Source organism: Anabrus simplex, chromosome 1 (assembly GCF_040414725.1).
Source record: "Anabrus simplex isolate iqAnaSimp1 chromosome 1, ASM4041472v1, whole genome shotgun sequence".
NCBI classification, from domain to species: Eukaryota; Metazoa; Arthropoda; class Insecta; order Orthoptera; family Tettigoniidae; genus Anabrus; species Anabrus simplex.
Window position 1 is genome coordinate 1,368,448,512 of NC_090265.1, and position 27,671 is coordinate 1,368,476,182.

At 43.2% G+C, this 27,671-nt stretch overlaps 1 protein-coding gene across 1 annotated transcript in view; it reads left to right on the forward strand.

Moving 5' to 3' along the window:
• The window catches only part of LOC136859145 (proclotting enzyme), a 136,191-nt gene that overhangs the window by 91,250 nt on the left and 17,270 nt on the right, over positions 1-27,671 (forward strand). Inside the window, exon 5 of the mRNA XM_068225773.1 lies at positions 22,559-22,836. Within this exon, the coding sequence (XP_068081874.1) occupies positions 22,559-22,836 (278 nt within the window). The remainder of the gene's footprint in view (positions 1-22,558; positions 22,837-27,671) is intronic.

A 27,671-nucleotide genomic window follows, 5' to 3' on the forward strand; every position in this document is an offset into this window, starting at 1 on the left:
TTGAGGTGAACGACGTTTGTAAAATGGATAACCATCCTCACCTGTAACAGTTTCTGTACTGAAAGATTTAGGAAATCTTTTGCTACAAATGCCGTTCTGCATACACGGAGATTGAGGATTGTAAGGGCCACATGGACCGTGTACCATGTGGGTTTTTACAACATCAAATAGTTCTGGATCAACTTCTCGGTCTGGCAGTTCTGCTCGAATAACATCAACAATTTTCTGTGGTCTTATTTTCGTTTCTAACGACATCAAATTTCGGGCAAGGTGCAAATCACGCTTCTGCTATTCTACACTATACATAGAACAGCGAACGGAACCGTAAATTTTTCCTTTCACCAGCAGATCCACCATTTTTATCAGCTTTTTTAAAAAACTCTTGCTACAACATCATGCAGTTTTGAAGCCAACTGCCCAGTAAAAAGTTCGTTTGTAATTTCATCCCATTTAGGGTTGGTCGTGAACGTTATGTAAATATCGCGACGTCCATATTTACTAACATAACAAAACCTGCCCTGTGTGCGTTGGTGCATATATCTATGACCTCTCGTGAACGATGAAGGTAGAATAACTCACTGGCCCCAAGTCCTCTACATTGTCATTATGACTGATTGCGTCTTGAAGGTGAATATAATTGTCAACTCGAATATTTTTGATTAGTTCGTATAAAAATGAGTCTGTCTGTTTCTATTTTAGCGTATACATACACTAAGTATTGATTAAATAATTTTTTGTAATAATGCAAATGATTCTTCTCATTCTCTCTAATCATTAATCGGTAACAGTAGTATTGTAGTGCGGAAACTTTTTTTTTTTGAATATTTGGTTGGCCTTTGTTTTGGTCAACTTGACAGACCGAAAAGTTATTTCCGTCTTCTCCATAAACAAGCATTAGAGGATACCGTAGGGCATCATAAGATCTGCAAATTTCGGTGATTCTCTGCAATCTATTGTCATGCCTGTGAAGTGCAATGTCCCATTTATCACAATCTTGATTTACCAGTAACACAGATACTTCGTTTATTGTCAGTTTGTTATGGTGACCTCTGTGCTCTGCTGAATATCACCGATCAGTATTTATAACTATTTTATAGTAATTTTCGTTTGAATTTGGTGTGAAAGGTTGAAGAGCAGTTTTGAAATCACGAATGTAACTGTTTATTTCAATAAGCATACCTTGTAAGCTTTCTAGTAACGAAGTGTTTAAATTTAGAAAACATTGTAATCTCGAGTCTCTTTGTAGTATATAATCGCTATAATGAAGTATGCTTGTAAAAATGTTTCTCTCGCATTTTCTACTGGAAGAAGAGAACGAATTAAATGATACACCTGCCCATGTATTTTAAACGTGGGCATATAATTTCCTTCATGAACTTCTGTTGCTCCGAAAGAAGTAATTTAAAAAGCCGAAGTATAACGTCTAATACGTATTATTCACGAAATGTTGAGATTTATCATGTTTGCCACATAACCAAAACTTAAGTATCTCAGGTGGCTGCTGAATAGAGTCTAAGCGCACTTTTGCAGAAGAACAACACGGTCCTTTTAACTCACCTTTCCACCTTAAAGCTTTACGGTAAATGTTGCAAACATTCATAGGGCCTATCTCTGATGCTGCAGAATAATTTATTTGGGCATCATAATTGAACCCACTGTTATGTTTGTCTTGCGATGCAATATTACGTCCATTAGTTCTTCTTATTTGGTCATTATTCAGTCGTTGTCGCCGGTTCTCTTCACTTTCAATATCCCGCATAGCACTCGTCGTTTGTCTGGCAGTAACCAGGCGCCTTTCTCGATCAGAATTTGTTTCTGAATGACGAATGGTACCCACACTTTTACGGAGCTGTGCTAAGCACTCGATTCTCTGTCCTAGTGACGTATATGTATCACTCTGTCCAGTAACAGGGATTTCATATTGTGCTTGACTTTCAAATTCTCGTTGATTTTGGTGATGACTACGATCACTTTCCGATCGCTCCTCTCTAGAATTATCTGTTTCTAGACATCGGAACACGGAGTGTCAAATTCCGTTATCTCCTAATCGCTGCCGTCGAGAATCGTCCGATTCTGGAGATGCAACACATAGTGTCGAATACGATCATCTTCTAATCGCTGCTCTCTAGAATCGCCCGATTCCAGATTTCGCGAGAAAGCGTGTCGAATACGGTCATTTTCTAATCGCTGCTGTCTAGAATCGTCCGATTCTAGATTTCATAACACATAGTGTCGAATACGGTCATCTTCTCATCGCTGCTCTCTAGAATCGTCTGATTCTAGGCATTGCGAGGCAGCGTGTTGAATACGATCGTTTTCTGTATGCTGTTATGTAGGCTTCTGAGATTCTTGTCACTTTAATAATTAATGACGGGTACTATCTAACTCTAATCGTTTGTTCCTCTCAGAATTGCTTTCATTTGACCTAGACATGAATTGCCTCAATCGACAATTTGTAAGACGAGTTTCTCTATCCTCTTGAGATTCATTTTCACGTTGCAATCTTCGACTTCTGGCCTTTTTCGTGTTATCTTTTTTCCGTTTTTGTTGCTAGTGGCTTTACGGCGCACCGACACAGATAGGTCTTATGACGACGATGAGATAGGAAAGGCCTAGGAATTGAAAGAAGCAGTCGTGGCCTTAAGGAAGGTACAGCTCCAGCCTTTGCCTGGTGTGAATATGGGAAACCACGGAAAACCACCTTCAGGGCTGCTGACAGTGGGATTCGAACTCGCTATCTCCCGGATGCAAGCTCACAGCCGCGCGCCCCAACCACACGGCCAACTCGCCTGGTTCTCGTGCTTTTAGATAGATTTGATTTTCTTCTAGGCATGACTAATAACTTAACTACCCAATACGAACGAACACAAACACGGCGCGCATTGAGACTCAACCATCCGCAATAGCCCGCTCGTCAGTACTGAGCCCTCGATATATTAGGTGTTATTAAGTCGTTGGAGGGGGAAGGAGCAGTAAGCGCCTTTCGATGCGACGATGGGGAACGCGCGGTACTGGACACTGCTTCTTTAGTTTATTATTACATATGTAACGCGGGTACTGGACACTGCTTCTGTAGTTTATTATTACATATGTAACGCGCGTACTCGACACTGCTTCTTTAGTTTATTATTACATATGTAACGCGCGTACTGGACACTGCTTCTTTAGTTTATTATTACATATGTAACGCGGGTACTGGACACTGCTTCTTTAGTTTATTATTACATATGTAACGCGGGTACTGGACACTGCTTCTTTAGTTTATTATTACATATGTAACGCGCGTACTGGACACTGCTTCTTTAGTTTATTATTACATATGTAACGCGGGTACTGGACACTGCTTCTTTAGTTTATTATTACATATGTAACGCGCGTACTGGACACTGCTTCTTTAGTTTATTATTACATATGTAACGCGGGTACTCGACACTGGTTCTTTAGTTTATTATTACATATGTAACGCGCGTACTGGACACTGCTTCTTTAGTTTATTATTACATATGTAACGCGGGTACTGGACACTGCTTCTTTAGTTTATTATTACATATGTAACGCGGGTACTGGACACTGCTTCTTTAGTTTATTATTACATATGTAACGCGGGTACTCGACACTGCTTCTTTAGTTTATTATTACATATGTAACGCGGGTACTGGACACTGCTTCTTTAGTTTATTATTACCTATATAACGCAGGTACTGGACACTGCTTCTTTAGTTTATTATTACATATGTAACGCGCGTACTGGACACTGCTTCTTTAGTTTATTATTACATATGTAACGCGGGTACTCGACACTGCTTCTTTAGTTTATTATTACATATGTAACGCGCGTACTGGACACTGCTTCTTTAGTTTATTATTACATATGTAACGCGGGTACTGGACACTGCTTCTTTAGTTTATTATTACATATGTAACGCGCGTACTGGACACTGCTTCTTTAGTTTATTATTACATATGTAACGCGGGTACTCGACACTGCTTCTTTAGTTTATTATTACATATGTAACGCGGGTACTGGACACTGCTTCTTTAGTTTATTATTACCTATATAACGCGGGTACTGGACACTCTTTCTTTAGTTTATTATTACATATATAACGCGGGTACTGGACACTGCTTCTTTAGTTTATTATTACATATGTAACGCGGGTACTCGACACTGCTTCTTTAGTTTATTATTACATATGAAACGCGGGTACTGGACACTGCTTCTTTAGTTTATTATTACATATGTAACGCGGGTACTGGACACTGCTTCTTTAGTTTATTATTACATATGTAACGCGCGTACTGGACACTGCTTCTTTAGTTTGTTATTACATATGTAACGCGGGTACTGGACACTGCTTCTGTAGTTTATTATTACATATGTAACGCGGGTACTGGACACCGCTTCTTTAGTTTATTATTACATATGTAACGCGGGTACTGGACACTGCTTCTGTAGTTTATTATTACATATGTAACGCGGGTACTGGACACCGCTTCTTTAGTTTATTATTATTTTTTCGCAGACCACCAACATGGCTCCTAGCAGTAGGCCAAGATCTGTTGCCTTTGAAATGCTGTAATGTAAGAGTGGAGTTATATATCTAGATTTATTTTACAACTTGCTTTACGTCGCATATATCTAGTTAGTAGTATCTATGGAAACCAAGAAAATTTAGCGAGCGGGTGGTTGTTAGGGCAACGTTAGCAATCAAAATACACTCTTAATGGGTTATCTATGGAGCAATTGCAGCAAAATCCAATATGGAGGCAATTATAGGGCAATAAAGTTAAACCAATATATGCCCTCAAATCAATTAAAATAAGCTGTAGGCTCTTATGATAACACGTTCACACAACCACCACACCAAATAAATGCACACATACTCCCTGATACTTATTAACACTACACAGAACACGAGAAAAGATGTTAAGATCGCGGAAGTCCACTACACACGATCTCTTCCAGTGAGTCCATACTTTGATCTTAGCCAAGAGGCAGAGAAGCGTTTACAGTATAATTTTTCCTGGTAGTACGTATAATTCATATGTGTACAAAATTTGGGTGGCAAATATCGCTGCTGTAAAATCCTTGAGCTGACGTTGCCATGGTTACGGCTGGTCGTTTCTTTGGCGGATTTCTAGAGCAGGCGTAGTGTGGTGCCAATATTTCCATAACGGTTGATTTGGGGCTTTTAAACATAGTGTTCGGGCCCGTAAGGCTTACCGAGTTTTGTTCTTTGCGTCAAGGGGCTTAAAAAGAGCTTTGTATCGTCCCTGTACGACAAATTCGATATTTCGCCAAATTTTTTTGTACCTCCCCCCCCCGTCGCCTCCCCCCCCCTCTAATTGTTCTGAAAATTTAAAAGTAATCTAAGGTACTCCCTATACCGTCAGCTATCTGCCAGTGAAAGTCCCGTCAAAATCGGTCCAATCGTTTCGAAGATTAGCCAGAAGAAACAAACAGACAGATAGACAGCTAGATAGATAGACATAGTAAATTTGTTGTTGTTGTAAGTACCGCATACACTTTCATATGCACTTACTAAAATGCTGTTATTTTGACAATACAATCAGACACTTAAATGTTATTTACTTGTGTAGATAAGGCACCCATACGCTTATTTGACGTATGGGAAAATAATTTTCTTTTTCTCTACCCTCTTGATCCCATTCATAAGAATCCCTCTCAACATACCCTTGTTACGCAATCCGTAATACAGCATACCTCTACCGCCTCAGGGGCAGTGTCCTGGAGCTTCAGACTCTGGGTCGGGGGATACAACTTGGGAGGATGACCAGCACCTCGCCCCGGTGGCCTCACCTGTTATGCTGAACAGGGGCCTTGCGCGGGGATAGGAAGATTGGAATGGATAAAGAAGGAGGAGGGAAGGAATCGGCCTTGGCCTTAATTAAGGTACAGTCCTAGCATTTACTTGGTGTTGAAAAGGGGAAAGCACGGAAAAACACCTTCACGGCTGCCGACAGTTGGGTTCAAACCTACTATCTCCCGAACGGAAGCTGATAACTACATGTCCAAAACCACGCAGCCACTTTCTCAATAGCTCCCTGTGTGGCCTTAAGTTAGGTACCATCCCGGCATTTGCCTGGAGGAGAAGTGAGAAACCACAGAAAACCACTTCTAGGATAGCTGAGGTGGGAATCGAACCCATCTCGGTAGGCCAACTGAGTAGACTCCGTTCCAGCCCTCGTACCACTTTTCAACCCAGGCATCCGGGTGTTGCAGCTAATCACACTAACCACGAAACCACAGAGGCGAACACAGTTACAGTTAGGCCTATGTCTTTAATTCCAAGTTTCAGTTTTAGATTATTTTGTCCCTAGTTAATTAAACTAATCTCGGTCAGTTTGGACATTTTCTTCATCACTATTTCTCACCATGCCTATGCACCTGAACTAATACTTAAACAGAGTATCAAAATTCATCTCAGCGACCACGAAAACTGAGGATTCGACGTTAATATTGGTCGTTTCCGATTATTCTTGTATGCCATTCCCTCCCATAGGATTGCTAGAGGTGTCTTACCTCTCCAGTATCTTTTCGGGATAATAATTTGTATCTGTGCGGAGTTTGGTTTAGAGTTATTCTGGAAGATACTGTATACACGTACAACTACAGTCTCGGTCATTTTGATCATTTTCTACTTCCCTATTTTAATTTTAGGATTGATATTATCGGTTTGAAGTTATTTTTTTTTTCATATGGTGACGTTGAAGTTGATGAACACTTTCGTAGGTTTAGAAAAATTGTTATGCGTATTACGTGCATAATTTTATGTTTTAGGTTGAGATTATTTAGTTTCGCATTAAAGTATTTCCTCGTGACGGCCGAAGTTGTCTGGGAAGTAGCTTATCCTTTCAACCAAATAATAAAAAGAAATTATAACGTAATGTATTTATGCGTCGCATTATATAGGGTGAACAAAAAATGCCGCACTTGGAGGTCGGCATGCGATTCCTCATCCCATTGCAAGACAAAAGTTTCTATAGGCAAATCGGATCTGGTGCTGTTGGAAAACAAGTCGAAAACGAGAAGCTGGCAACACTGTCACATCTTGCAGCGCATCGCAATGTAATAGAAAAACGCGCATCATTCCGCTCTACCGAACTCGCCGTACAGCTCACTGACGAGGGAACACATACATGTGTTTCACTCGGATTCGGTTGAAATTTGGTAGGAATATTCGTGGGAGGCAGTAGAATGCTAAGGTGAAAACTGCATGTCCCCGGCGCAAGTTTAAACGCCAAAATAGAACAAATAAATAGTCGTAAAATTAGAAGCGCCGCGGGAGTATCTGGGTGTGGCGGAGAGGGAGGGAGGAGCGAAGCAGCGGACGTGAGCAGCGTATAGTCGGGCTGCTCGCTCGAGTCAAATGAATGACCACCCACCCCCACCCTCCCGGCCACTCTTCTTTTACTACACTGCACTTCGCACATACCTCGTATCTTCCCGATTAGAAACGTCAAAGCAGATCAAAAGGTGCACATTGATTAGTCGTCCGATGAGACAACGTTCTTACAATGACAGGTAAAATCTGACGTTCTTATAGTCATTTTTATGAACGGTGACTGCATATTTATTTTAACCATGTATGGTAATAATTGATTTTTTACACCTAGATACAACAAAACGCCCACTACAGAAGTCATTCAATCCGTGGAATGTAGTTTTGTGTCTTCAGAATTGTTTTGCAGAGTGTGACAAAAAACACCCCATTTTCTGAAGATGAAAGGAATTTGGGATTGGAATTTTATCGTAACTAGATCAATGTATTGATATGTACACTGACTGACAGAGCAAATGCAACACCAAGAAGGAGTGGTCAGAACTTTATGCCAATTGCAGGGTAGACTGACGTCACTGAGGTATGCTCATGATGTGAAATGCGCCGCTGTGCTGCGCACGTAGCGAACGATAAATGGGACACGGCGTTGGCGAATGGCCCACTTCGTACCGTGATTTCTCAGCCGACAGTCATTGCAGAACGTGTTGTCGTGTGCCACAGGACACGTGTATAGCTAAGAATGCCAGGCCGCCGTCAACGGAGGCACTTCCAGCAGACAGACGACTTTACGAGGGGTATGGTGATCGGGCTGAGAAGGGCAGGTTGGTCGCTTCGTCAAATCGCAGCCGATACCCATAGGGATGTGTCCACGGTGCAGCGCCTGTGTCGAAGATGGTTGGCGCAGGGACGTGTGGCACGTGCGAGGGGTCCAGGCGCAGCCCGAGTGACGTCAGCACGCGAGGATCGGCGCATCCGCCGCCAAGCGGTGGCAGCCCCGCACGCCACGTCAACCGCCATTCTTCAGCATGTGCAAGACACCCTGGCTGTTCCAATATCAACCAGAACAATTTCCCGTCGATTGGTTGAAGGAGGCCTGCACTCCCGGCGTCCGCTCAGAAGACTACCATTGACTCCACAGCATAGACGTGCACGCCTGGCATGGTGCCGGGCTAGAGCGACTTGGATGAGGGAATGTTCTCCGATGAGTCACGCTTCTGTTCTGTCAGTGATAGTCACCGCAGACGAGTGTGGCGTCGGCGTGGAGAAAGGTCAAATCCGGCAGTAACTGTGGAGCGCCGTACCGCTAGACAACGCGGCATCATGGTTTGGGGCGGTATTGCGTATGATTCCACGTCACCTCTAGTGCGTATTCAAGGCACGTTAAATGCCCACCGCTACGTGCAGCATGTGCTGCGGCCGGTGGCACTTCCGTACCTTCAGGGGCTGCCCAATGGTCTGTTTCAGCAGGATAATGCCCGCACACACACTGCTCGCATCTCCCAACAGGCTGTACGAGGTGTACAGATGCTTCCGTGGCCAGCGTACTCTCCGGATCTCTCACCAATCGAACACGTGTGGGATCTCATTGGACGCCGTTTGCAAACTCTGCCCCAGCCTCGTACGGACGACCAACTGTGGCAAATGGTTGACAGGGAATGGAGAACCATCCCTCAGGACACCATCCGCACTCTTATTGACTCTGTACCTCGACGTGTTTCTGCGTGCATCGCCGCTCGCGGTGGTCCTACATCCTATTGAGTCGATGCCGTACGCATTGTGTAACCTGCATATCGGTTTGAAATAAACATCAATTATTCGTCCGTGCCGTCTCTGGTTTCCCCCCAACTTTCATCCCTTTGGAACCACTCCTTCTTGGTGTTGCATTTGCTCTGTCAGTCAGTGTATTTACTTTTACGAGAAAAACAAGCGTTCACAGGAATTGCGTTCTAGTCTCCGTTTTACAGGTCTAATTGCCGACAGGGTTTTGGATACCGAAATGACAGTGGAACTGTATGGCACATTGGATATGTCAGATGATGACTTTGATTTCGAGGAAGACAATATTGAAACACCGTTATTTGACCTCGTCTCCAAAAATGTTGCTCCTAACCCTGCATCCACAACAACGGCTGAACGATGCCTAATCCCAATAACTTATAAGAAGAAGGTCGTCGAATATTGGCGAAACAAAGGTGGGAAACAGAGGAGCTTAACATCATTGAAACACAGGTTTTGTAAATTAAGGTTCCGGCATGAGCTTTACAGGTGGGAGCAACAACTGGAAAACGGTGGCACAATGGGAGAAAAAAAATTTGTTACGAAGAAGACTTATCAAAAGTTCAAAGAAAGTAGACAACGAAACAAAATTGTTCACGATATAAATATTAAAAAATGGGCCTTAAAGTACGCTCGTCTAGTTAACTACGACACGTGTCGAGCGTCTCATTCCTGAGTAATGAGTTTTAAAAAGGAATTCAAAATTGGATCAATAAATATTTGCAAATTCGCATCTAAAAGGTACCAATTAGAAGAAGAAGATACTAATTGTAACGCGACGCTGTTTGTTGAAGAAGTATTGTAATTAATAGAAAGTCACGGCCCAGAGTGCGTGTTTAATACTGATCAGTCTGGTTTTCATGAAGTGTTCCATTCTGGCAGGCCCCATAATGAACGAGGAGAAAAAGTCGTATTAGCGGAAGCACAATCTATGAATTCACTAACTCATAGCTACACAATACAGCCAATAATTTCGGCAGATGGACAACTCCTGCTGAAGTTGTTAGTGGTGTTGAAAGAAAAAAAATGGCAAATTTGGTCCTAATATAGAAAAAAAACTATTTACCGCACCAAATGTGTACACTTTGCCTTCAAAGTCTGGAAAACTGACCAAAGAACTTGTACAGAAATGGTTACGGGATGTTTATTGTGAGCTAGTACCAGAGTACAGTGTTTTAGTTCTCGATTCCTGGACCGGACAGAAAGAAGAAAATGTTTTAAATGCTAAAATTGGGAGTAAGGAAATCATTAATGTTCAAACAATTACATATGTAATATGCCACTGGACTTATCCAGCCGTTCGATGTTTTGGGCTTCCGCATTTGGAAGCAATTTATACGTATTTTGTACGATTTAATTTCGTTAAGCTCGTTAGACATCAAGGTACATTTAAGGAACAACATTTTAAAAGTGCAATCTTTGACGCACAACCAGTTCTCCTCTTCGCGTTTTCGTAGCATGTGGCAGTACAGTTGGTACAAATGTGGCTATGTTAACAAGAAACCTTCACAATTTGTTAATCCAGTCGATTATTGTTTCAAAGAAGAGCCTTCCTATAATCAATGTAATACTTGAGAAAGCGACAGCGCTGTAAGATGTGCATGGAGCACACAGTATCTGTGCCTTGTACACTTTTTTGTAAACAATCACTATTGCACTAATTATAAAGAATAACAAGAACTCGGGCATGAATTCTTCAAACCTTATTGGCATTGTTGTTCAAACATCGTCTTTTGTACACTTGTTTCATGTGCTGTTTTCATATTTACGTTTTGCACATCTAATCGGGAAGTTAAGGCGAATGCGCTAACTATACGCTAGCTGGTTGCTGGCGTAGCTCGACACAGCCCGGTTGGCTCACGTCCGCTGCTTCGCTCCTCCCTACCTCTCCGCCAAACCCCGATACTCCCACGGCGCTTCTAATTTTACGACTATTTATTTGTTCTATTTTTGCGTTTAAACTTGCGCTGGGTACATGCAGTTTTCACCTTAGCATTCTACTGCCTCCCACGAATATCCCTACCAAATTTCAACCGAATCCGAGTGAAACACATGTATGTGTTCCCTCGTGAGTAAACGGCTGGGGTATCAAACCCACATGCACCATGGAGCTACGTCTCGAATCTACGTTAGGTGTTTGTTTTCTTTTGTGTGTGTGACGTCGGGTCCCTTGTTCCCGTCGTGTAACTGCGTTTGTAAGCATGGCATCCTGTTGTCACATGACAATAGTCGAACACTTGACCTTGTTATCCATTCAACTGAATGCATGAGCCGACTAACCACGCAGTGCACAACCATAACTAGTCCTGTCAAGTGTATGTAGGGCGGCTTCCCGATGGAGTACACAAACGGCAAATACGTCAATATGCTTTTAGTGTTGGGTGCATCCGATAACCAAGCTTCTGCTGCTGCTCGTGAGTATGTAGCATGGTACCCTGAAATGCGCCATCCCGATAAGAATGTTTTTCGTCGACTTGAGCTACGCATGCGGGAAACCCGTAATTTTCGTCCACAAGTAGTGGACAGATGTCGTCCAAGGACTAGACGGTCTCCACAAACCGAGGACAACATTCTTGAAGCTGTTCACCAGTCACATCGGCGAAGTACCCGTCGTATTGCAAGGCAGTTCCAGGTATCTCTAACACTGGTTGTTGACGTGTTGCACGACGAAAAACTGCATCCAGACGTTAACTCAACACTATCGGTCAGAAGACCGCATTCAACGAGTAAAGTTCTGTGAATGGCTTTTGCATAAACCTGTGGGCTGGAATCGTGTGAGGAGTGATTTTAGGCCCTTAACTATTGTCGGACAAGTTGAATGCGCCCCGCTATCGTACGTTTCTGGGCAATACTTTGCCTGAAGCTTTAGAAAACTTTCCACTTGATGTTCGGCGACAGCTATGGTTTCAGCATCATGGTGCACCGCCACACTTTGGAATGGCTGTGTGTAACTGGTTAAATGAAGCGTTTCCAGGGAAATGGATTGGTCCTGGTATTCCACTGTTCTGGCCTCCACGTTCCCCGGACCTTAATCCACTAGATTTTTATATGGGGACACTTAAAGGAACATTTTATAGTACTCCACACATGGATGTGCAAAACCGAATAGTTCGCGTGCATGCTGCATCGGTAGTGGTGGATGCAGGTGTATTGCGTAGGGTCCGGCAAAGTATGCGCCAACGAGTGGCGAAGTGTTTGCAAATGCAAGGTGGTCGCTTTGACATCCGCTGTAAAGTGAAGGTTGCTCGCAGGAATACGTACCGGCTCTGTGAAGATAAGACTGGACGTCACACGTACACTTTGGAATTATTGTGCGTAGCATAATGGGCAATCCAGTGTAGCCTACCTGCTGTACTGTATTGTGTTTCATTCTACCGCATTGGATACAGACGATGTTACTGTATCCACTATTATGTTCTACGTATTGGTTTTATTTGTGCCATGGACGAAACAAAGTGGTCGTTTACGTCCGTAATAAATTCCTGTGTCCGCCTCTGTGGTGTAGTGGTTAGTGTGATTCGCTGTCACCTCGGAGGCCCGGGTTCGATTCCCGGCTCTGCCACGAAATTTAAAAAGTGGTACGAGTGCTGAAACGGGGTCCACTCAGCCTCGGGAGGTCAACTGAGTAGAGGTGGGTTCGATTCCCACCTCAGCCATCCTGGAAGTGGCTTTCTGTGGTTTCCCACTTATCCTCCATGCAAATTCCGGGATGGTACCTAACTTAAGGCTACGGCCGCTTGCTTCCTTCTTCCTTACCTATCCTTTCCAATATTCCCTCCCCCACTAGGCTCCTGTTCAGCATAGCAGGTGAGGCCTCCTGGGCGAGGTACTGGTCATTCTCCCCAGTTGTATCCCCGACCCAATATCTCACGCTCCAGTACACTGCCCATGGGGCGGTAGAGGTGGGATCCCTCACTGAGTCCGAGGGAAAAACCAAGCCTGGAGGGTAAGCAGATTAAGAAAGAAGGAATAAATTAATGTTATGTTTGAATGTTTAAACAAAGGTAACTGTAACGGTAAGACAGAACATTAGTGTGTTGAATAGTGGAGGTGTACATTGGATACAATTTGATACATTAACTGAAAAAAATGGCGCGAACGCGACTCGAACATCGGCGCGTCCGCACAACCGGCCTTTGTGATATAACCTCGTCTCACTGAAATAATGAGACAGCTCCTGCAGTGCGGCGAGTTCATGCGACCTGTGCTTGGCCACGCTGCACACTGTTACAGCGTTGCCAGACCCTCGTTTCCTAACGCGCATTTCTATTAAACCTATTGGTGGGACTAGGTTTTGCAAGATAAACTTTTGTCGTGAAATTCGACGAGTCTCAGTGACCCCGAAAATTATGGATTCGACACTGTTATCATCCGTTTTCAATTATTTCAGATTTCACCTCTCCCGTATGGTTATATTACCCCTACAGTATCTTTTCGAGATAGTAATCCATATCCGTTTCGAGTTTCGTTGAGAACCGTTTTGAAACATACTCACCTACATACACTCACAATCTTGGACAGTTTGGACATATTCTTTCTAACAACTTCTCACCTCCCTTGCCGATGGGTATGGCCTTCAACTTAAAGGCATCCGGAGTGTCATTATTCATCAAAACACCGGGCGAGTTGGCCGTGCGTGTAGAGGCGCGCGGCTGTGAGCTTGCATCCGGGAGATAGTAGGTTCGAATCCCACTATCGGCAGCCCTGAAAATGGTTTTCCGTGGTTTCCCATTTTCACACCAGGCAAATGCTGGGGCTGTACCTTAATTAAGGCCACGGCCGCTTCCTTCCAACTCCTAGGCCTTTCCTTTCCCATCGTCGCCATAAGACCTATCTGTGTCGGTGCGACGTAAAGCCCCTAGCAAAAAAAAAAAAAAAAAAAAAAAAATTCATCAAAACGACCTCGAAATTGATGGATTCGATAGTAATATTCGTCGTTTTAGATTATTTTTACTCTTTCGGCACAACATATCGGCTCCTCGGTGTCTTCGGAATCCTTGGGACGTAAAGCAACAGTATCGCCCAAGATTTTAAATGAGTTTGCCTCTGTGAGCTGAACCTGGCCTGCTATCAGCCGGATAGGACAAATATGTAAATACCATGTGGGTATTGGAAAAATGAAATGTCCCTCACTAAATTATGATGAGTTATAGATTTAACAGTCCACCTCTATGATGTAGTAGTTAGTGTGATTAGCTGCCACCCCAGGAGGCCCGGGTTCAATTCCCGGCTCTGCCACGAAATTTGAAAAGTGGTACGAGGACTGGAACGGGGTCCACTCAGCCTCGGAAGGTCAACTGAGTAGTCGATTCCCACCTCAGCCATCCTGGAAGTGATTTTCCGTGGTTTCCCACTTCTCCAGGCAAATGCCGGAATGGTACCTAACTTAAGGCCACGGCCGCTTCCTTCCCTCTTCCTGTCTATCCCTTCCAATCTTCCCATCCCCCTGCAAGGCCCCTGTTCAACATAGCAGGTGAAGCCGCCTGGGAGAGGTACTGGTCATCCTCCCTAGTTGTATCCACCAACCCATAGTCTGAAGCTCCAGGACACTGCCCTTGAGGCGGTAGAGGTGGGATCCCATGCTAAGTCCGAGAAACCGACCCTGGAGGGTATGCAGATTAAGTATGTAAGTGAGTACAGATTTAAGAAAGGGGTAACAGAGGAGAAATTTAGGCACAGGAATTCTTAGGTATTCCGATAAGATGATGACTTACGGTGTTACTACTTAAGCCTAAAGAGGCAATGCAGAGGCAAGAAATTAAAGCAGGAAACGGGAATAGAAGAGAAATGCAGTAAAAAAAAAAAAAATACAGTAAATCCCAGAAAACACCTTGCGGTGTGAAATAATGGGCTACACTCCGCGGTACTCTTGAAATATTACGGGCCCCGCTTAGACTATTTTAACCTCGAACGGTATTCTGCAAATATGCCGCAGATTGGCACCTTGACGTCTCTCTCACGTTCTACGCAACAAACAAGCACGAGTTTACAGGGATGATGACGAAATTGGCATTATGTTACTTCTCTGTCCGGCTCCATCGCTAAATGGTTACATCGCTGGTCTTTGCTCACAGAGGTCCCGGGTTCGATTCCTTACAGGGTCGGGAATTTTAACCGTAATTGGTTAATTCCTCCGGCGCGGGGAGTGGGTGTACATGCCGTCTTCATCATGATTTCATCCTCATCAACACGCGCAGGTCGCCTAGGGCGTAAAATCCAAAGACCTGCATCAAGCCTCTCTGAAGGCTACACTCTATTATTCTTCTTATTATTAGTATTACTTCTCTGCTGACAAGCAGCCACAGACGTTGTCATGATAACCGGTAGGTTCGTTATCTTTTTTTTTTTTTTTGCTAGTTGCTTTACGTCGCACCGACACACAGATAGGTCTTATGGCGACGATGGGACAGGAAAGGGCTAGGAGTGGGAAGGAAGCGGCCGTGGCCTTAATTAAGGTACAGCCCCAGCATTTGCCTGGTGTGAAAATGGGAAACCACGGAAAACCTATTTCAGGGCTGCCGACAGTTGGGCTCGAACCCACTATCTCCCGATTACTGGATAGGCCTACTGGCCGCATTTAAGCGACTGCAGCTATCGAGCTCGGTAGGTTCGTTATCGGTCTACGAGAGTGCACTCCACGCAGAGCATGAAACCCTTAGTAAATAGCACTTTTCTCCGTCATTTGAAGAGTAAGCGTATGTAGGTAACAAATATGATTTAAAATGAAGGGACGTTTCACATGTAGTCTACAGATTTTACTGGCAATCAATAGTGTATGAGAAAATGTCATATAACTCGTTTGATCTCCCTATAAACTTCCAGTCTGTTCCGTGATTTTTAAATCAAAACTTGCTCCTGGATAAGCATATTCGAAGTATGAAGGTTGGTCCTGATCTGTCCAGTTGTTTCGCCGTCATGGTGGAACAGACCGACAGACAAACAGACACGAAAGCTAAAAACCACAGATACGGTCTTGAGTTGACCTGAAACGGATAAATATCTGAAAAATAAACGAAATTACAAACATCGGACCCCATAGATAGATTTTGACGTTGCTTTAGATTACACGTTAAGGGAATAAACATTGAAACTTTAACGAACACTGAGCTCCTGCCTGCGATTTGTTTATAGTATCAGGTATGATGTTCATATCTTTCTTGCAGACCTTAATGTTACTTCATATACCCCTACTCAAATCTCCGAGTTCACTAATTTATGTACGTCTCTCCGGGGCATGCGCTTCCATTTTCCTTTCCACACCCTCCCAGCCAATAATTCCACCCCTGATGTCCTCCTTCTTTCTCCCTCCCTTGCCACATCTATCACCATCCAGCAGCTCGTTTCTATAGGTAGCGATCACGCCCCAGCCCTTCTCACCTTTCCTGGTGTTCTTCCCCGTCAGACCTTACCCCCTCCTCGCCCTCCCCCTACTCGTCGTTTCAATCACACTAATTGGAATACTTATCGCACTACTCTCACTAACTTACTCAGTGATGCTGTACCGCCTACTAATATTCCCACTCTATTCGCCCTAATTTCTAAAATAGAGCGAGCTATCCTTACCGCAGATTCTCTTCATATTCCTCGTCACTCCTACCACCCCTCTAAACCTCCTATACCCCCCACAGCTCTCCGCTTATTGCAGCTAGCTCATGACTACTTTACTGCATATACTCGAACCAAGGACCCTACTACGCTCCAACAACACCGCCGAACTTTACGCCACGCGCGCTCATATATTAAAGCTATTAAACGTAAAATGTGGATGGACAAGTGTACTGAGCTAGCTGATTATCACGACCCTCGACGTTTTTGGACGACTTTTCGCAAACTAACCAAAACTACCAACCCTCTTCCTCGCTACCCTATTACACATCCCCCCACTCATCCACAAACTGACCAAGACAAGGCTAATCTTTTCGCTGACTATTATCAAACTGTGTTTTCCCCCTCCCACGCCCCTAATTTCCATCATCCTCACGAACCTACCATCATTGCTTACTCTGATCCTAACCTCCCTGAACTTCAACCTTCATTCCTCCATTTTTCTCATGTTGATTATACTCATCCATTAAATGCTCCCATTACACCCACTGATATCCGGCTTTTCCTGAAACATCGGAAAAACACCTCCCCTGGCTCCGATACCATCTCATATCGTCATATTCAAGAAGCCCCTCCTATTCTTTTTTATCTTCTTAGCATTATTTACACCTACATTCTTTATACAGGCGCGTACCCCGATCATTGGGGTAACGCCAATCTTCTCCTATTCCTAAAACCCCATAAACTCCCATCTGACATTCGGTCTTATCGCCCAATCTCCTTACTCCCTGTCCTTAGCAAGATCCTAGAAGGGATTCTGAGTAGGAGACTTTCCTCCTATCTCGACTCTCTAGGTCTTATTCCTTCCTCTCAAGCCGGTTTTCGATCCCATCATTCCACTCACGATCACCTCTTTCACATATCCTCTTCTCTCAATGCCTATCTTCGCCCCCGTAAAACTGCCGCTTTAGTTTGCCTCGATGTGAATAAGGCTTTTGATTCAGTCTGGCATGCTGGGTTGCTTTTTAAGTTACGCCATCTTCCCATTCCTATCACTATCATTCGATTTATTTTCAACTATCTTCAACATCGATCAGCACAGATCCTCATCCGTGGTACCCGTTCCTATTCCTTTCGTATGACTGCGGGCGTAGCCCAAGGTTCCCCACTTTCCCCACTTTTATATATTTTATATACTTATGATATCCCACATCCCGACCCCCCTTTAAGACTCTATCAATATGCCGATGATCTGGCTATCCTTGCACTTACACCTACTACTGTTACTCTTACCCGTTATTTACAGACCTACCTCTCCGTTCTAGAATCCTGGTTCGACGCCTGGCATATTGCTGTTAATCCCACCAAGACCCAATTTATTGTATTTCGGAAAAAATCCCGCCTCACTAGACCCCGTCACCGAGTTCTTTTAACGTTGTATAATACTCCACTAACAGAAACTAATACCCTAATCTACCTTGGTATTCAATTCCAGAACAACCTTCATTGGAAACATCATTTAACACAAGTATACAAACGTGCCCTTCAACGCTTCCGAGCCCTTCGTATTCTCACTGGTAAAACGTGGGGCCTCCGTCCTTCCCAAATCCTCACAGTTTATAAATCTTTTATTCGCCCTGTCGTAACATACAGTTCCTTGACCTGGCTCACAGCTGACAGACAACAATACGTGACCTTGCTTAAACTTGACAGACATGCTATGCGTATTGCATACCATCTACCCTTTGACACCCCTTCTGCTGACTTCCAACCTCTTTATTCTTTCCCCACCATCCTTACTCATGTCCATGATCTTCGTCTCAAATACTTACAATCTGCCCTAGCCATCAATCACTCTGCGATTAAAGAAGCCCTCAACCTTTCTCCTCTTGCCACCGCTATCCTTAATAATGACCGCTCTCCTGCTATCTCTTACCTTTTCCCCACCCCTATCACGTAACTTCCCCCCCTGTCCCACTGCCTTTTTATTCTAATTTTTCTTTTACTGGATATTACGATGCTCCTCGCGGCAGTGGTACCGGCCTCCAATATCTGTGTCTGAGTGCTTTACGACACTACCAGTGTCATCTCTATCCGTGTTCATTTTCAATCATTCTGTGTTTTTCGCGTCCTCATTGTTCCACTAGTGTACGTCCATTTCTTTCTGCTTCCACCATAGTGTTTTTCGTATCGTACGTCAAGATGAACTGAAGACATTTCTCTCTCAGTACGATGTGTTGTGCGTTTATACTTTGTGTGCCAATCCAAATCAATGAAAAATAGACTGACATGGAAGAAATCACATAATATTTCCTTGTTATATACTTGTTTATGTTTTTTATTTTCTCTGCTTCAATCTGTATTTGATTATGTTTTGTTTTCAGTATGTACGAGACATACTTCTATGTATGTGTTTCAAAATTCTACTTTTATGTACTCACTCACCGGCCAAAGAGCTACATGTTTAGCTGGTGGCCCGCCTGCCCCTTACCGGGCAGGAATGAAATAACTATTTGAATAAAGAATAAAGAATATCTTTCTTTCTTTCTTTCTTTCTTTCTTTCTTTCTTTCTTTCTTTCTTTCTTTCTTTCTTTCTTTCTTTCTTAATCTGTTTACCCTCCAGGTTTCGTTTTTCCCTTGGACTCAGCGAGGGATCCCACCTCTACCGCCTCAAGGGCAGTGTCCTGGAGCTTCAGACTCTAGGTCGTGGTATACAACTGGGGAGGATGACCAGCATCTCGCCCAGGCGGCCTCACCTGCTATGCTGAACAGGGGCCTTGCGGGGGGATGGGAAATTTGGAAGGGATAGACAAGGAAGAGGGAAGGAAGCTGCCGTGGCCTTAAGTTAGGTACCATCCCGGCATTTGCTTCGAGGAGAAGTGGGAACCACGGAAAACCACTTCCAGGATGGCTGAGGTGTGAATCGAACCCACCTGTACTCAGTTGACCTCCCGAGGCTGAGTGGACCCCGTTCCAGCCTTCTTACCACTTTTCAAATTTCGTGGCAGAGCCGGGAATCGAACCTGGGCCTCCGGGGGTGGCAGCTAATCACACTAAACAGTACACCACAGAGGCGCACATGATGTTCATATCGCCCGGAGGCCAGGACCGGGATTTTTCTATCGACCTGAGGGCTGATTCGAGGTGCATTCGGCCTACGTGATCAGAATTGTGGACCTATCTGACGGTGAAATGGCGGCCCCGGTCTCGAAAGGCCAGAATAACGGCCGAGAGGATGCGTCGTGCTGACTATTATGGAATTCCCTGCTAGCTGACACTACCTCGTTATCAACATTTAACGTCATCTGCCGAGACTACTCCCTAAGGACAGCTGACTAAATGGTTGAGGTATGAATGAGTGCGTGCCTGAGGATTACTTACATAGTTTTAAGAGCATGTATTTTTTTTTTTTTTTTTTGCACGGTTTAAGAGCATGTAGTACATAATAACGTTTCATTATATCTGCAAGTAAACAATTAGTTTTTAATTTTTTTGTTATGTAGTATTTGTTATGATTTGAATTTTATTTTATTCTTAGAATTTATTGCTGTCATACACTGCACGTTATTATTTGTTGCAGTATTGTGTTTTATACTTGTTAAAGAATGTTCTATTTTTTTTAATTTAAGGTTTCAATATTATTTTAAGTTAAACTTAAATTATGTCACCGAGCTTGATAGCTGCAGTCGCTTAGTGCGGCCAGTATCCAGTATTCGGGAGATAGTGTGTTCGAACCCCACTGTCGGCAGCCCTGATGATGGTTTTCCGTGGTTTCCCATTTTCACACCAGGCAAATGCTGGGGTTGTACCTTACTTAAGGCCACGGCCGCTTCCTTCCTACTCCTAGCCCATCCCTGTCCCATCGTCGCCATAAGACCTGTCTGTGTCGGCGCGGCGTAAAGCAACTTGTAAAATAATAATAATAATAATAATAATAATAATAATAATAATAATAATTATGTCAGTTTGTGATAGTTGTTTGTTATTTATAAATGTATTTTAATTCTATTAAATGATTTTAATTTTAACAATTTTATTTATTTTTATTATTGTTTATTGTTAAAACAATGTGGTTAATTAAGAGAGGGCGTACACCCTATCTTCGCCACTGTACTGGGCAATAATAAATAATGAAATATTAAATGAATAAATGAATAAATAAATAAAATCATAATAATATTCCTCGTCATCGATTCTCCACCCCAGGAAGCCAGCAGGCCAAGTGAGTGAATGAACAAGTCTTCACAGGAACAGTTCTATTATTGTTGAAAGTAATTCCTCTCTTTCCTCTTCTACTGACTCGCAAGGCCTAACAAAGTCGAGGGTTTTACTTCCAGAGTGAACTCTGTTAGTCTTTAGTAGTACCCTATTTCACTGACAAGGCAGCAGATTGAGTACTGGACTGCCTCATCCGCCAACTGCGCCTTGCCAGATCTTTTCCCTCCCGAGAAAATCTCACAGTATTAAGTTAGTCTTGTGAGGGTAAGGGAGCCTTAATTTCTCCTGGGGTGGAGATATAGAATACATTAATTTTATTTCCTGCTTTCGTATTGGAAATGTGAGTAGGAAACCGTGGGGCGTTTAACGGAGTATTTCATTGCTTCAAAACACTTGTGCCAGGTACACTACTTTTCACGGAGGATATATCGGTCTGATCTTTCCATCAGTAGGTTCCTCAGTAAAAGAACCTCTGTGTCCCGAAGAAGTGTTCACCAGAACTCCTTCAATAACTTGAATACTATAAATGATGCAAATAGTGTAATAAATGACTTGAACAGAGAAATGTCCAAAACGTTCGCCCAAATACGAGTATCATTCAATGTCAGATTACGCAGGAGTGATAGGCGCGCGCATCCATGGCTTGCAGTGAAATTGCAACTTTGAGCTTGCAGTAAAATTAACATAACTCGGAACTACGAAGTGATACTGTGTTCCTGGAGGGGTCCTTCATTTCAATTATGCGAAGTACAGCATATCGATACATGAGAAACATCGATTAGATTCGTAAAACTAATGAAAATGTTTTTAAATGTACTCGTATCAGTATAATAATTTACAGAAGATCCAAGTCTACTACAAATGAAAACAAGTAGAAATGGAATCAAACAAGCCCAAAACGTCCTAGACTGTCTGTAAGGGAGCCTATGTACGACGTAAGAAAGCCGAGACTGCCGAGCGTCTCGAACCGAAGCCGCGAAGAACTTCGTGCTCCTGTCTAGTCTATAGAGATGGAAACAGCCATAGGATTTATAGAATCGTTATATATTGTAAATAGTGAGGTTTCATAACATTCTCAAGGGGCGAGCACAGTCAGAAGAAATAGCAAAACCCTCTGAACCTTATGTCTGAGCATTCTCTTTGTTCCAACACCCATTCAACACTTGCGCGACGTGTTACTTGCCCACACAACCTGCCAGCGTGGCTTCGACACAGCTTCTGCACGCTTTAATCTTTCCTGTCTGACCTCCCTTCAGCAAAACGTGTTCATTTCCATCCTGAATTTTATGAATAGGCCTGGAAAATCATTCATTTTACATCCTTCGTGGCCCTTCCCTTTCTTTCTGAGGTACCTTTTATCTTAGAAGTGTCGGGTATCTTCCTTTTGTTATCCGATTGGTAATTACAGGGAATTGTTGCCTAGTTGTAATTCCCCTTTTATACAATAATCACCACCAACAGATCGTTTTTCCCCCCGAAATTCCGCTTACTTTACCTAATGACTAAATTTAAGAAGAGGTTGCCATTTCGTAGCGATTCCCTTAAAATATTTATCACCACCACCAACGTTGGCATTAACACTCTAGTCACCCAGACAGTATCAAATCGCAAGCCTATAAATCGTCTGCTGAATGGGTGATAATGACTATTGTTGAAATAGTGTATGTTTTTTGAAACGCATGGGTAATATGATTTCTTGTATTTCGTTTGGTAGATTCAGTGCAAGGCAGTTCACGGTGCGGTTGGGGGACGTGGACCTCAAGAGAGAGGATGAACCATCTTCACCCGAGACTTACCGTGTCGTAGAGGTTCGTGCTCACCCTCGTTTCAGCCGTGTTGGTTTCTACAACGACATCGCCATCATGGTGCTGGACCGGCCTTATCGGCGCTCCCGCTTCATCATCCCACTGTGCTTGCCGGGAGAAAGCGAGCGGAGAAGTAATTTCGTCGGACAACGTCCGATCGTCGTTGGCTGGGGAACGACGTATTATGGTAAGTATGACATACTTGACCTTCGAATACACCTGAGGATTTATGTATGTAGGCTAATTGATCATACTTCTATAATTCTCTATGGCAATATATCCTGCACATGTCTTTAGACATGATGGAAATTACTCGCCAGTAGTTAACACTGTAATGCTAATATTGTTTATATAGCGTATTACATGCAACTTATTGATATCTTTCTCACATTTGACTCCGGTCAGATATAAACCGCACTGAAATAAAGGTCTTGGTAGTGTATCCAAATTCTGTATTTGGAATGAAAGTATTCCGCGGAATTTAAAATTAATAGTATTCCGAGAGAAGAAAGAAATTTAGTAATGAATATATTTAAGTAAGATGTATTGTTTAATTTGCTGTCAATGTCTCTGCGTTCCTTTTATATTGTATTAAGCAGAAATATACATCACTTACTTTCCCTTGTTCAAATAACATGTCAGCTTGTGTACAGCCAGTTATCATTTTGCGTTCCTTTCCCAAAATAACGGATACGATTTCTGTTAAGCTCAGAGGAATTTGAGGATGTTAAAAAATAAAAAAAATCCATGTTGTTGACCGCAGACGCATTACAAAGTTCGCATGGGACAACATCTCGGTAATCTAGGGCTTTTTCATATGTATAGCTACTGGAGGCCGTTAAAATAAATAAAAATCCACAGCTTATACGAATTATTTCCGAAGTCGTTGTAACCACTATGGTCCATCTAAGTTTCAGTCAGCTGTCCTGCGCGATGCCTTGTGAATGTTCAGATGAAAATTCCACAGGAGGTAGACGGTATTGAAATACATAGGCCTATAGCATGATAGTTGAAAAGAATTCTCTCTCAAGAAGGTTTTCATTCCACACAAGAACGAGAAGTCTTCTGGCACGTAAAATGCATTGAAGTTCCTGGGCTGTCTAAACGACTTCTGCCCGCCAAAATGGCTTCGTCAACCACATTGCTCAGTTTGTGGCATTGAAACCACTATTTCCTATATCAGGCTGCTCTTCAGCTGGGTTCTTGGACCTGGACGAACGCAAAGTTGTTCTAGCAATTGCACCAAGATTAAGGCCCTTGGTCGTACCGGAGATTTATCCAGCGACCTCTTGTTAAGAAGACAAGTAACGCCTACGTAACGTAGCTTTGTCCTTTTACTCTCTGTTCCAATGTACTGTGATAATTCATTAATATTTGGGTTTTCGCAGTATTAGAACGTTATTTACTGAAATTTATACTGTAAATATCAGGTTATTACATAAGGTGATAATGTTGATTATTATTATTATTATTATTATTATTATTATTATTATTATTACTATTATTAGTATTACACTGCCCGACAGTTGATAAGAAACAGAGGTTTTGTTAGAAAGAAATAATCTGAGGCAAGGATGGAAGACATGAAACACAGTACATAGGTAATAGAGGTGGAGTGGTATATTGATAACGAAAAATGGTACAGAGTTCACCTCATGGGAAAGCAGGATAACGGACATAAAGAAATCAATAAATAAAGTTCTTGTTTGAAACATTTCAGATTCACAAATAAAACGTCGATATCAGTCCCTCAGTAGGAATATGCCTTCCTCGGACACTAATACACATTTTTCACCTGCTATTTATGCTGCCCACAAATCTGTTGGGAAATCCTTGGGGGATATTGTTCCACTCCTCTCTCAAGGCGGTTTTTAGTTCTTGCACGGTTCGGGGAGGGAGACTTCATTGAGAAACACTTCTGCCAAGAGCATCCCAGGCATACTCTATAGAATTTAAGTCCGAGGAGTACGCCACCATTTCATACGTTCAATATTTTCACTATCCATTGTGTGCGATACAGCAGTGGTTCTATTTGGGCGGACAGTGTCATCCTTAAACAGAAAGTCGGGAACTAACGCACCCCTATGAAGACGAACATCGTCCAGAATAATCTCTGTGCAATATCGCGGTGCTCTAATGGTACCTCGCTCAAAGATATGCAGCGGTGAACGGCCATTATACATAATAACTGTCCACGCCATAACACCTAGGCCATACCAATGACGCTCATGAACATTGTGTGGTGCGTAACGTGTTATCCTCTCTCTCCACACTAACTGGTAGCAAGAATCACTTGTCACAGTGAATCGGGATTCGTCGGAGAACATCACTCTGGACCACTGTTGCTGACCCTAACCAATATGTTCCTTACACCAACGAACTCTTTCTCGACGATGACGTGGTTGAAGTAGGATGCATTTGGCAGGATTCTGAGCATACAAACCAGCCTGATTTAATCACCATGAAATGGTTCTGTCAGATACACGTGTGCCGTTAGCGGTTGCAGGGTCCGTGGTTATCTGACGAGGAGTGTGATATCTGTTCTTTTCATCACTGAGGCCAAATATCGATCCTCTTGTCGTGTGGTGGTCCTTTTGAATCGTGAGACGATACTGTGGCAACAGTAGTGACTCAAATGATGTCTTGAAACCATTCCTTTTACTCGTACAGTTAAGGCATCAGTTTCTGTACCATGTGTACTTTCGCATGAATACGTTCAACAACCTTCGTCGAACACTGCACTGCATGAACTGTCGAATAAATACAGAGCTTTCGTGCACTGGCTTTGCTGCAGATAACACGTCCCGCCCTCTCCATTGCCTTTTACTCTCGTTGGTCGATTGTTCCTGAGCAATTGTCAGTTGTTCCTTAGCAATAGTCAGGCAGAGTATTATTATTGTTATTAGTAGTAATAGTAATGGTAGTAGTAGCTAATGTCAGTAACATTCAGTACAACTTACAGCGATATGAAACGGTATGAACTGCAGTCGTTCTTAGTAACATTAAAATATTTAACATTTACATGGGGACATGTTATGTTATTTTATGTCAGGTGAAATAAATCTTTGATTGTTGCTAACTTTTGCTTTTATTTTTATTACCAACAGAATTGCTAATACTCCAATAACAGATGGTCAAAACCGTGTTGGTGCTAGCCATATCTGAATGTTTTTAGGTTGACTTTAGGTTGCTAGATACTAATATGGCAACGGTTTTGCTAGATTGGTTCTACATTTAGATATCTTGTAAGTCCTACAGAAAAACATTGAACATTAACAGTATAATCTACTCATAATCAATATTAAAATAATACCAGTTCATTGTAAAGTAAACATATGAAGTACACAGTGACAGTGGATTTAATTCATAAAAAAAACCAAACCCCATGGCAATGCAGCCCTTGAAGGGCCTTGGCCTACCAAGCGACCGCTGCTCGGCCCAAGGCCTGCAGATTACGAGGTGTCATGTGGTCAGCACGACGAATCCTCTCGGCCGTTATTCTTGGCTTCCGAGACCGGGGGCGCTATATCACCGTCAGATAGCTCCTCAATTCAAATCACGTAGGCTGAGTGGACCTCGAACCAGCCCTCAGGTCCAGGTAAAAGTCCCTGACCTGGCTGGGAATCGAACCCGGGTCCTCCGTGTAAGAGGCAGGCACGCTATCCGTACAGGACTTAATTCATAGCAGAAATAAATATAGTCTTCACAACTGAGTGAAGAAACTCCGTCTGTATTATTTTCTCCTATGTGTGTGATCAGGCCAGTCGCGTTGGAGATTCCAGCAGAGTCTGCCGAGCCTGTTCCATCTTCCTTGATGTCTTTGCTCCATAAATTTGATGCCTTGCTGGAACTTTTTCCGTTGTTCCTTACCGAAATCACCAAGATTGACAAGATATAATATTTAATTGGTTATATAAGAAGTGAACGTTATGCTCATATTAGCCTCCAAGTTATGAATATTTGTGACTATAATGAGCACTGTCGCCCCGAAGTCCCATCCCTTGTAGCTGCTCAGAAAATCAGTAAATGCCAGAGAATGACTAACCAACTAGCTTTCGGCGGTTTCAGAGTAGGCTTCGGCCTACAAGTGACCACGGCAGTCCGTGGTCCGACAGCTATGCAATCCGACTAACCAGCAGAGCAGACGAGGGGTGGCCACGTCTCCACCGTGGTACTATACATCTGTACTCGGGAGACGAAAAGAGGCTGGTTCCCACCGGCGGCTGTCCTGAGAATGGTTTTCTGTAGTTTTCCATTCTCCTACACTAAGGCAAATGTCGGGACAGTTCCTAACATAGGCCACATCTGAGACAAGACGTCACCTTCTAAGGCAGGGCCTCTCAAACACCCAAAATCTCACGCGTGCAAATCGAGGCGCTAGAGCTCCGAGCACTGTGCATCGGTTCCACTCGGCTCGGCTCGGACCAACGCTTCGTCTCCGGGTTACTCGGCTAAGCTCGGCTCAACTCGACTCAGCTTGGCTCGGATTTGGAGCGCTACGGAGCAAGTGAGGAAGAGGGAACAGGGGAAGCGAGCGAGACAGGCGTGGGTTAAGAGAGAGACAGCCCTATTGCTCCAAATCGAGGAGTGGGGTCTGCATTCTGGGCAACCAAGCAAAGTCGTCTTTTGCACCGTGCACAGTGCATGCACCAGGCGCATGCGCCCTGTGAGGCCCTGTTCTAAGGGGCCCGCCGTACCCCTTCAGGGTATGGAATGAAAACATTGTTTAGTACTAACTGATATAGGGCCTATGATGTTCGAATACAGTTGAATTCAGAGCCAAAACCCTAAAATGCCCGTTGTGGCTCCCGTCACCCTAGAAATAATATGGGTCATCTAATGAAAGACTTAATCACAGGTAATGGGACCATTTGTTCAACTTCTCCTTAAACAATGACCTTTGTCATTTTTCTTCCTACCATATAATATGCAGGTGATAACAGACTTAATTTTTACTTCATTTTAAATCCTTCTTTTTCTTCTTCTCCTTCCTATAATTATTTTAGTTGCTATCTCTTCTAT